This window comes from Mustela lutreola, chromosome 8 (genome assembly GCF_030435805.1).
Source record: "Mustela lutreola isolate mMusLut2 chromosome 8, mMusLut2.pri, whole genome shotgun sequence".
Lineage (NCBI taxonomy): Eukaryota > Metazoa > Chordata > Mammalia > Carnivora > Mustelidae > Mustela > Mustela lutreola.
Window position 1 is genome coordinate 43,021,707 of NC_081297.1, and position 12,811 is coordinate 43,034,517.

At 37.5% G+C, this 12,811-nt stretch overlaps 1 protein-coding gene across 5 annotated transcripts in view; it reads right to left on the minus strand.

The window, feature by feature from the left end:
- Positions 1-12,811, minus strand: part of ADIPOR2 (adiponectin receptor 2) — a 101,595-nt gene that overhangs the window by 34,811 nt on the left and 53,973 nt on the right. For all 5 annotated transcript variants that reach the window (XM_059184408.1, XM_059184404.1, XM_059184405.1 and 2 more), the window contains one exon: positions 12,337-12,586. In XM_059184408.1, the coding sequence (XP_059040391.1) occupies positions 12,337-12,504 (168 nt within the window). In that variant the 5' untranslated portion in view covers positions 12,505-12,586. The remainder of the gene's footprint in view (positions 1-12,336; positions 12,587-12,811) is intronic.

The window sequence follows — 12,811 nt, forward strand, 5'->3', positions numbered from 1 at the left end:
ATGGAAAAAGTGGAACCTTCAAACATTGCTAGTGGGGATGTAAAATAGTACAGCTGCTAGAGAACACAGTCTGGCAGCTCCTCAAAATGTTAACAGAGTTAACACATAGTCCAGAAAAATGACTCCTGTGTATATACCCAAGAGAAATGAAGTCACATGGGCACACAAAACAGAAACATTTTTTCAATATAGTACAACCATACAATGGAATATTATTCAGCCATAAAAGAGAATGAAGTTCTGATACATGATACAACACAAATGAACATTGAAAACATTATGCTAATTAAAAGAGCTGGTCATAAAACACCACACATCCCATGATTCCATTATAAAAAAAATCTACAACAGGAAAATCTGTAGAGACAGAAAGTATACTGGAAATCAGCTGCCTAGAGTTCAGGTGTGGGGACAGGAATGATAGTTAATGGGTTAAAGGTTTCTTTTAGAGATAATAAAAATGTTTTAAACTAGAATGTTGTAATGGTTGCACAATTCTGTGAATATACTAAAACTTTTTAATTGTACCCTTTAAATGGGTAGATTTTTATATATGAATTACCTCAACTTTTTTTTAAAATAGTGAACTGTGAGTAAATGTGACATTTTCCTTTAACAAACAGCAAGAAATCTAACTCGATTTCCTAAATATTCCTCAGAGAATGCGTAGAGATTTGCCTTTTTGCAAACCATGCTCCTGAGAAGTTTTTAACATGTTATTTTAAATAAGAGAACTACAGGGGCACCTGGGTGGCACAGTTGGTTAAGCATCAACTCTTGGTTTTGGCTCAGGTCATCATCTCAGTCGTGAGATTGAGCCCCATGTCAGGCTCTGTGCTAGATACAAAGTCAGCTTGACATTCTCTCTCCTTTCTCCCTCTGACCCTCCCTCTTGCGCATGCTTTCTAAAAATAAATAAATCTTTAAAAAAAAAAAAAAAGAACTAATTTTTTTTAAAGATTTTATTTATTTGATACAGAGAGAGAGAGACAGACAGTGAGAGCAGAAACACAAGCAGGAAGTGGGGGAGAGAGAGTGGGAGAGAGAGAGAGAAGCAGGCTTCCCGCAAAGCAGGGAACCTAATGTGGGGCTCGATCCCAGGACCCTGGGATCATGACCACAGACGCTTAACGACTGAGCCACCCAGGCGCCCCTTGAACTATAATTTTTAAACAGTAGTAAGGAGCTTAGTCACTTGCGAAGATTTTTAAAAATATACTCATCCAGGACCCAAAGATTCTGATTTAGTAGGTGAGAATTATATCCTGGCATTTGTGTTTATTTTCCTTAAAGGGCCAAAGGTGACAAGATAAGCATTCCAAAATAGATTCACAGAGTTAAAGGAATCTGCTGATAAACAGCTGCATAAAAAGACATATCACTCTGTAATGGATACAATTACCTTTAAACCTTATTTTTATGAATTCAAAATTTCATTTAACTTGTTTTTTATTTTTTAAAAAAAGACACCCCCTCTTATTTTTCCTACAACATTCTTATCCTTATGCACGACTGGCATTTAACACAGCTAGAAAATCTAAGGGAAACTACCACCTTTTTTTAAAGCCTATGCAATCTACTGAAGTTTTGTATTTTTAAAAGAGGGAATAGGAGTACCTGGGTGGCTCAGTTGGTTAAGCATCTGCCTTTGGGTGAGGTCATGATCCTGGGGTCCTGGGTTCTGGGATCAAGTCCCATGATGGGATCCCTGCTCAGCAGAGAGTCTGCTTCTCCCTCTGCCCCTCCCCTCCACAACTTGTGCAAGCTTGCTTGTTTTCTCTCTCCCAAATAAGTAAAATCTTTAAGTAAGTAAGTAAATAAATAAATAAATAAATAAGGAACAAATACTCTAAGAAAATGATGCAAAATCATTAGAAATGTGAAAGAACACACCACGGTAACGTGATGTTTATGTACTTTCAAAATAAAAAATCCACTGAAAGGTTAGAATGCATCTGAGAAGCAAAATTATCCTAGTGTAAGAGAAAACGAGGTATATACAACAAGTCTGTCAAAAAACAAGTCCAGTGGTTGAGTTTGGAATTGAGAAACATGAAGTCAGCCTGCTGGCAATTTTCATAAAGGCAGCGTTGTTAAGCAGAAAGTGCAGTCAGAAGACCTAACACATGCTCTCATTTAGCCATGTGACCTTGGGCAAATTACTCTAAGCTTTCTAAATCTCACTTTCATCCACTTTTAAAAAGAGATCATATCTGGTCTTCCTACTTCAGAGTGCAATTCTGAGAAGCAAATGAGATGCTGTCTGTGAGAGTGCTATTACAATTATTCAGATGGATACACTCTATTTGCTAGCAGTTCACATACTTTGACTTCAAACTGGAAATTTCAAGAAAAGAATCCTTCCTCCAAAACCAAACAAACAGAAAATCAGTGTATGGAACTCATTAAGTCCCTGGAAGGTACTAAGTTAATATTTTGTCTTTCATTTCAGTCTCAAAATTACACAGCTTTCTGTAAATCTATCTTCCTTCTTTCCTACCTCCCTTCCTAACAACTCTGAAATTAAGCAAGGGACAGTACTGTATACAGATTATTAAATATAGAATGGAAGTTGCAATGAATGAAGAAGAGACACAAGGGAAAACTAGAGCAGTAGAAAAGTTTTCATTGCTTAAATGATCCAATGAGTTTTCTTACTGAAACCACCTCCCAGGTAGGTAGTACATACAGATGCACTGGTCTCTCCATAAACCATCTTCTCATTTTCAGCAAAGAACTTCCACTCCAAGAGAAACAATACAGAAAGGACAAATTTTCATTAGGAACAAAAACACACAATTTCCTCTTTAGTAAATTGAGGGAAGTAAACAAGATGGTTTCAGAGAGTCTTTTCAACTCTGTCATTCCACAATCTAAGGTTCTGATTCTCTCAATCCATGATTCCTCACAGAAAATGTTAAAAACAGATGTGAAGAGAAATGGTTCTTTTGTTCAGGCTTTTGGCTTCTGGGTTAAAAAGGAAAATCAAATACAGGTTTTCAAGGCAATATAATGAGTTCATTCGTAAGGATGAAAAAATCACATTCAGTCGATTATTTATTAGTAAAACAAAGAGCACAAACATTTTATTTAGAAAATACCACCCTATCGAGTGAAAATGATAAATAAAAACACATAGTATAAAAAGAAACAGATAACCACTAGAACACAAAAGGAACTGGATAAATTCTAAATTCTAAAAACATTTTACCATCTCGTAACTTCTAAACATAACCTTGTTGTCATTTTTAATCTCAAACTGGCCAGTCTAAAATTCCTTCTAGCTTTAATAAAAGTCTTTAGCTTCAATAAGCAAATAGTACTACATTAAAAATCATATAGTGGGGGTGCCTGGGTGGCTCAGTGGGTTAAAGCTTCTGCCTTCGGCTCAGGTCCTGGGATCAAGCCCCACATCGGGCTCTCTGCTCAGCGGGGAGCCTGCTTCCTCCTCTCTCTCTGTCTGCCTCTCTGCCTACTTGTGATCTCTGTCAAATAAATAAATAGAATCTTTAAAAAAAAAATCATATAGTGATATAGTTACTACATATTCAATTATCTCCTTTAAGATGACTAAACAGAATCTCCAATCTCACATTTTAAAACGAAACTCCTGATTTCCCCCTTTTTAAGCCTGCCTCCAACCTTAGCAATCCCACTTTTTGTGCAGTTAAAATATCCAATAATCATCCTTGATTGCCCTCTTTTCTTCACTCCACCTTTCATCAGGAAGTCCTCCTGGCTTGACTTCCAACAAGTCAACGGGAATCCCCCAAGTCGATGGGAATCCCTCCATTTCTACTGCTACTACCACCCTGTTTCAAGCCAAGATCTTTTCTCATCTAGAATATTCAACAGGTTCCTGTCCTTCCATTTTGTCTTCTCAAAGTTTATTCTCCACATCCAAAGTGATCTTTTAAAAATCACAATCCCTCCCTCCTGTTTAAACACCTCAAAGGCCACTTCCACTTCCACTTCCCAGCGGATTTTATTAAAATAAAATCTAAACTCCTTCTATATACCTATATGATCTGGTCCCTGCCTGGCCTACTGACCTCAACTCATTTCACTTTTTCTTCTTGCTCCTCATGCTCTAATTGCACTGGCTTTCTTTCAATCCTCAGGGTGAAGAAAAGGAGCAGGGAGGAGACAGGAGGGGACAGAAGCCACAGAGGAGAAAAAGCTTATTCTACCTGTGGCCCCCTATACTAGCTTGTTTCCTCTACCTGGAAATACTCTTCTCCTATCTCTTTGCTGGTTCCTTATCACTCAGGCCTCACCTCAAACATGATTTCCTTAACAATAGCTAAAGAACTGAGGGGGGGTGGGGGGTGCGCTAACAGAGCACCCAGGAATTTTAGGGCATTGAAAGTGAAAGTACTCTGCATAATACCATAATGATGGATAGATGTCATACATTTGTCCAAACTCACAGTATATACAATATCAAGAGTAAACTGTAAACTATGAACTTCAGGTAATTAAATGTGTCAATACAGGCTCATCAATTTTAACAAAGACAGCACTCTGGTGGGGGATGTTGACAGTAGAGGAGGCTAGGTTATGTGTGAGGGTAGGGAGTATGCAGAAAAATCTGTTTCCCCTCAATTTTTCTGGGAACCTAAAAACTGCTCTAAAAAAAAGTGTTTTCAAAATTCTCTCACCTTATTACCTTAGCATACTTTTCTCCTCATAGCAATTATCATTTTTTATAATTAGCTCATTCATTTATGTGTTTCAGGGGTTTATCATCTGTGTCTTCACCTTTGCACTTGCACCATACAGGCAAAAATCGTGGCTCTTCCCTATCACCGTATTTCTAGCGCTCAGAAAGGCACCTGGCCCAAAGCAGCTGAACAGGGCCCCTGTAGGCTGTGCACAGCACAACTTAGACAGCTCATCATAGATTATGATTTGATGAAATCTCTGGGAAATTTGCAAAATGACAGACCTGGATCTGAAAAAAATACATTCCTATAATACTTACATCAACAGAAGGCATAATAGTTTTAGATACACTATAATGACAATGTGCTACTGAGGTAGTCAGAACAAATATTAGCACTTGCTGACATACATAGCTAGGTACTTCTTTGTTGTGGGGGCCGTCTGTGCATTATAGGATGGTTAGCAGCACCCATGGCCTCTACCCACAAGATGCTAGTAGCACAACTCCCCTAATTTTGAAAACCAAAAATGTCTCCAGACGCTGGAAATTCCTAATGGTAGACCACTAGAAGGGTCTTTTAGGCTTTCACTAAGTTTTCTCATCTATAACACACAGAGACTCAACATATCCTAGAACAGCCACTTCAAATGCACATACTCATTTACCTCGTATTAGGAAACCTCTGGATATTTACACTAAGTTTGTTTTTGTTTTTTTAACACAATGCTCATTATTAGAATTCAGGCAACGGTCCGGAACAGAAAAGCAAGCACCAAAACTAACCGGAACAGAAAAGCAAGCACCAAAACTAAACACTAAAAGAATTTTCACAAGTTCTCATATTATTCATAAAATATGCATACAGAAGATAGACACAATGTTATTGTTGCTCTTTTTCAGAGAAACTGATGTACTGAAAAGTTCTACAAAGTTATAATCAGGAGTTAAATAGAAGAACCTACAACTTCTAACTGTCATTCTAGGATTCTGTGGTATAAGAAAATTCTCTCCAGCATCTGATGCAGCAATGAAACTCCGTGTTTTGTTGTTGTTGTTGTTGTTGTTTTAAGATTCTATTTATTTATTTATTTATTTGAAGGAGAGGAGCAGAGGGAGGACAAGCCGACCCCATGCTGAGTACAGAGACCAAGGTGGGGCTTGATCCCATGACCCCAGCTGAAAGCCAGAGATGGATCCTTAACCAACTTAGCCACCCAGGTAGGCACCCCTAACACTGAAAATTTATTTTATGAAGTACAATAACCTATATAAAGATACTGGGATAGGGAATGGCTTTTTCCTTACAAACTGTGGCAGATTACATATTAAACTTTTCAATTATTTACTCACTCTTCCCACAGAGAAATAGAATCTCCATCCCATTATCTTTGATCTGGCCACATAAGTGCTTTGACCAATGGAACATAAGCAAATGTATGAGCTTATCACATATGAGCAGAAACTTTGAATGCAAATATGTGATTTGATTTGTTCTCTGGGACTTTTGCAATCTGCCATGAGAACATGTCCCAGAAAGTCTCCTTCAGTCTGGATCCCAGAATAAGAATATGCATGGAGCCGACCCACAAAAAGAATGGCAATCTAAAGCAGTCACACCTGACCTACATCCCTTAGGTATGTTCCTATCGTTCTAAGTCATTAAGCCTCTGGAGTATGTAGTTCCTGCAGCAAAAGCTGACTAACACATGGATATACTTTTCTGGTGCACTAACATTAAAATATTTACATAACTCTAAATTTCACTGTATATGACTTTATAAAAATTGTTCTCTTTCTCTCTTGCTCTTTATCCACACACACACACACCACACACACACACACACACACACAATCTTAACTCCTGCTTTTCTTTAACATTCAAAATGCATATTATGAACATTTTTAGAGATCAAAAAATTACCAGAACATCTATCTGCACTTAAGATAGTTGTGTTACAATTCTCAGTTCACATTATCATACTCAAATACCACAAAAATAAGCAAAATATGAATTCCAAGTACAGGTCCAAAGAATCTAGGAAAGATTCTCCACAAATATGGAGTTAGAATATAGTAGGCCTGGGATGTCTGAGTGGCTCAGTCAGTTAGGTGTCTGCCTTTGGCTCAGGTCTTGATCTCAAGGTCCTGGGATCAAGTCAAGCATTGGCTCCTTGCTCAGGGGGGAGCCTGCTTCTCCCTCTGCCTACCACTCCCCCTGCTTATGTACATGCATGCTCTTTCTGACCAATAAAATCTTTTTTAAAAAGGAATACAGTATGCCTCGGTGTCCTCCAGTTTAGTCTTAGTATTCTTTAACAGTCCAAAAACACCTAAAAAAATAAGTAATAAATAAGTAAGAAATTTATTAAAATAAATTTCAAATCTACACATTTGCTGTCCATTGAATGCAAAATATACTTTTATAAAAGGAATAAGCAAAAAATTAGAGGCTTTATGTAATTCTAATTTTACTATTATTCTGTGTGGGAAACCAAAAAGTTTAAAATAATTTCAGCATATAGGAAACACACTTGGAAAAAAGTTCACTTGTTTGGCTGAAACCTCTTTTTACATGACAGAGAAATGACTGCTTATTACACATGCCATGAATATTTATCACCTACTATTCACAATTTGATCTACTCCAAGGTCTGGTTTCTGTTCCCACTCCTCTACCAAAATAGCTCTTGTTAAGTTCACCTATATGAACACCATGTTTCCAGAACCAGAGGTCACTAGTCTATCCTTTTTGTTCATGATCTCTTTAGCAGCACTAGAAACAAACCAATCACTGCTCCCTCCCCTTCCTCTTGAAAGGCTTTCCTGGTTTTTTAATACAACACTTTCCTGGGTTTTCCTCCTACCTTACAAGAGTCTCTTAGCTTCCTCTACTTGCTCTCTCTCCTTAAAATGCCCTGTGAATGCTGGTGTCCTTCAGGCTGGATCCTAGGGCCCTTCTCTTTTCCCTCTCTTTTCTCTTCCTCTCTTAAATAACCTTAACCATTTATCATCTACATTGCAGCTAGCTCCTAAATAATTACTACCTGCCCAGGCCACTCTTAGGAATGCCAACTATCTTCTAGACACATCTACTAAAATGTCTCATGTGCATTTTATATTTAACACAGTCAAAAGCAAATTTTTGATCCTCCCATCTAACCCTATTTCACCTCCAAACTTATCCTCTAGTTTTTCCCATCTAAGAACACAGAATCATACCCCAGCAATCCAAGTATTCACGTCATCCCTCAGACGGATTCTTGTCCTTTCCTTCCCTTCTCCCTTAAGTCATCATATCCAATCTACCAGCAAGTTGTCAACCCTACCTCCAAAGCACAGCTCAAATGTATCCACTTCTTGCCAACTCAACTATCACCATCAACCCAGCCAGAATAAGCTACTCTCATGAATTTCTGAAACAGCCTTTTGACTCATCTCCAAGTTTCTTTCCCAACCAACAGCCCCCAAAATCTGCTGTTTTCACATAAGAGCCCAAAGTGATCCTTCTAGAATGTAATAAAATCTTATCACTCCATTACTAAAACTTTCCAATAATCTCCAATATACTTTCTCCATATCATGGTTAACAAAGGTCATTACGTAAAATTTTTTCCTCATTTCTTACTATCCTCCCACTTTTCACACTTCTTAAATATGCCAAATTCTTCTCAGATTCAGGAACCTGCACACACTACTCCTATTAACTGAAATCCCCTTGCACACACTTCCTCCTTTCCTCTTCCCCAACTTTTCATCAGTCTTTACTAAGCATTCAATTACACAATCACTTCTAGAAACTGCCAGAGATACTAATAATCAAAAAAGAACTGAAAACAGTTCTCTAAATTGGATATTAGTATATTTCAGAATAGCTCAGTGTGAGCCGCCCAGCTGGCTCAGTCAGCAGAGCATGCAACTCTTGATCTTGGGGTTGTGAGTTCAAGCCCCACACTGGGTATAGAGATTACTTAAAAACAAAATCTTAAAAAGAAAAAAAAAAGTTCAATGTGTATATTCTGGAAATCTTTGAGACCATTTCTTAGTATCAGAAAATTGATAAAAATATAGAATCCTGGAGCAGCTAGGTGGTTCAGTCAGTAAAAGATCTGCTTTTGGCTCAGGTCATGATCTCAGGATCCTGGAATCAAGCCCTGCACTAGGATCCTTGCTCAGTGGGGAGTCTGCTTTTCCCTCTCACTGTCCCTCTGTGCATGCATGTGCACATGCTTTCTCTTAAATAAAATCTTAAAAAAAAAAGGGGGGGGGAGAATCCTATCATAACTGGAAAGGAACACAGGTATCATCTATGACAAATATAAATCAAGGATAATTAAGTAACTTTTTCTATTTCACAAAGATAGATGATAGGTCTCCTGACCCTGTGTTCAATAACTTAGTCAACCCTCTTCCAATTCTGTTTACTGTATCTCCATTTTCTTTAAGATAACCCCAACATTTCAAAAAAAAATCCCTAAATTCATGTGGAATGACAAAGGGCCTCCAACAGTCAAAACAGTATTTTTTTTTTAAGAGGGAAAGTGAGAAGAGACTTCCTGCTGAGCAGGGAGCCCAACTTGGGGTTTGATTCCAGCACCCTGAGATCATGACCTGAGCTGAAGGCAGACATTTAACCAACTGAGTCATCCAGGCACTCCTAGTCAAAATAGTATGGAGAAAGAACAACAAAGCTGGAAATATCCCACTTCCTTCAAAACATATTACAAAAGTACAGTAATCAAAATAGTATGGTACTGGGACGCCTGGGTGGCTCAGTTGGTTAAGCAGCTGCCTTTGGCTCAGGTCATGATCCCAGCGTCCTCGGATCGAGTCCCACATCGGGCTCCTTGCTCCGCAGGGAGCCTGCTTCTCCCTCTGACTCTGCCTTCCACTCTGTCTGCCTGTGCTCGCTCTCACTCGCTCTCTCTCTCTGACAAAAAAATAAATAAAATCTTAAAAAAAAAAAAAAATAGTACGGTACTGGCAGGAAGACATACAGACCAAGGAAACAGAATCAGAGCCCAGAAATAAAATCACGCATACATAGGCAAGTGATCTTCAGCAAGAACAGCAAGACTACTACATAGTGGAAAAGAGGCTACAGAGTCTCTTCGATAAATGGTACTAGAAAACTGGATACCCACATGCGAAGGAGTAAAACTGGACCCTTACAGTTTTGTGTATTAATACACAAAAATCAATTCAAAATGACTCAACTCAAAAAAACCTAAATGTAAAACCTGAAACCATAAATCTCCAAGAAGAAAATACAGAGGAAAAGTTAAGTTTTATAACATCGGTTTTGGCAATGATTTCTTGGATATGACACCAAAAGCACAACCAATAAAAGCAAAATGAGACATGTGGGATTATGTCACCTAAATAACTCCTGCACAGCAAACAATCAACAGAACGGACCTATGGAATAGAAAATATTTGCAAACCATATTTGGAGTTAATATCCAAAATATAAAATAAATTCCCAAAACCCTACAGAGTTTGGGCAAAGGATATGAACAGACATTTCTCCAAGTATGTAAGTATATGAAAAGCATGCTCAACATTCATCATCAAAGAAATGCAAAGCAAAACTACAATGGGGTACTACATCACATCTGTTATCAAAACAGAAAATAGTAAGTGTGACGAGGATGTGGAGAAATTAGAACCCTTGTGCACTACTGATGGAAATATAAAATGATGCAGCTCCTGTGGAAAACAGTATGGAGGTTCCGCAAAAAAAAAAAAAACCTAAAAATAGAACAGTCGTATGATCCAGTAATCCTACTTCTGGGTATATACAAAAAAAAATAAAAATAAAAACATTACTGAGAGCTTTATTTACAATAGCCAAGAGGTACGAAAAACCTGAATGTCCAGCAGCAGATGAATGGATAAGGACAATTCAATAGTATTTAGCTTTAAAAAAGAAGTCTTATCATATGCTACAACATATACAAACCTTGAGAATATTATGCTAAATGAAACAAGCCAGTAATAGGAGAGATACTGTATGATTCCACTTATATGAGAAATCTAAAGTAGTCAGACTCCTAAAAGCAGAAAGCCCAATGGTAGCTGCCAAAGACTAGCAGCAGGCAGAGAAAATGGCAAGTGCTACTCAAGGCTATCGAGTTTTCAGTCATCCAAGCTGTAAAAATGCTAGAAATCTAATGGACATATAGTTAGCAATAATTCATGTCGTACTAATGGTCACAAAAAGGAAAAAATAAAAAACCACCTCCAGTCACTCATCCAAGCTTAGTGATAGTCCTCATTAGTAAAATAACAACTGTTTAGGTCTTAATAGCAAATGAGGGAAACAGCTTGTTCAGCTTAGATAGGGAAGTCTTAACTGCTAATACACATTACTTTAAAAGGGCAAGAAAGTCAAGTCTTAAGTGTGGATGGAAGTTCTTGCCCCAGATATCTGTCAAACCTCTTTTTAAACAGAAATAATGCCAGTTTAAAGACCAAATAATATTATTATACTTACTGTAGGAAAATAGGTGCTTTTTTAATCCTACTGACCTGTTCTCTGTATGTGTGGGCACATACACACACACGTGCACACAAATCTTTCACTGTAATACAATCTAGACATGATGATGAAGGTGGCTTATAAAGTGTGCCTAAGAAGAGAAGAACTACCTTTAATTTCCTATATTGTACCTATATTGCTACAGTGCTCTGATGAAATTCTTGTAAGAGACCTGAAAGGACAAGACAACCATCTGGAGTTCAAACCAATATCACTATTACCCATATAATAACTGTATTTCTTAGGATGATAAAGATGCAGTTTGGAGTAGAGGCTTTCAAAATGTGTAAAGTACAACCCACATTAAGAAATGTATATATTATTCATATCTACATACATATTTATATAAAACTAAACAATTTCATCGAATAATACAGTATAAATGTATATTGCTATATACATGCACCTCTTTGTTCTCTTGCTGTTTAATTTTTTAAATACTACTTATAGTACCAAAATCAATTTCACAACCACTAATGGAAAACTACAGTTTGGGAAACACTGTACTAGAGCCACAACAGTGAACACATGCTATGGCATTCCAAGGATACAAAGCACATAACAAAATGTATAAAACAGTGACTTTCTGATGCTATTCACAGGTACTTATATCTTTGCTTTCTAGACATAGTTACTTAAATAATTTAAAGGCTGCTCTTTTCTCTGGGAAGTAAAAGGAAAGATTAAAATCTGCCTTCTGTTCCCAGAATTCTAATGACTCCCAAGGTAGACACTAGAGATAAACTATATCTGGAGAAGTAGTTCCAGCACAGAGTTAGAATTTCTCCAAAAATACAAAAGATAATATCATAACTAAAACATGGCTGAATTATAAAGATTAAATAGTAACTACAAAAACCCATTTCCCTTCTCAAACAAGATAAAGCAGATTAAGTATAATTTTAGGGTCAGCAGAAAAGGATTAACTATAACATCAAATAATATCTAGTTAATTTTAAAATCAGACTCTAATTTATCCTGAACAAAAACTTACAAATGTGCTCAATATTCCTTTTCGAAACCCCATCCTCTCTCCAGCAATGTCCCCATAGTTTTTCTTTTCCTAAGTATCTTTCCTCCAAACACATTCCCATAAATGCTGTTTTATTTATCATCCTTCCCTTTAACTTACTTTATGATAAGAAGAAAGAAGAGATGCTTCTAAAACAGGTTCCAAACTTCCTTGGTGGCTGTCATTATCACCTCTCCTTGTACCATCCAGTTGGTGTCCTTTTCTGAGCCTTATATCTGGCTCTGGAGTCCTGCTGCACCCCAATCGGTTTTCTGCTGTCTGGTTCATGGGCTACCCAAGCCTTTCTTACAAAGAGGTCTTTCTTTCTGTCCCTTCTGGGAGTATGGACTTTCTGGATAGTGAGTTGACCCTAAGGAGAAGAAAGTTTTAAATTAATATATTTTAAATAAACACATTAAATGAGTGCTGGGGGAAGACAGAGGTTAGATTATAATACACTCAAACAACAGAATACCCAGCAATCATTAAAAAATAATGCAACAGGGAGCCTGGGTGGCTCAGTCGGTTAAGCATCTGCCTTCAGCTCAAGTCATGATCCCAGAGTCCTGGGACTCCCAGCTTAGCAGGGAGCCTG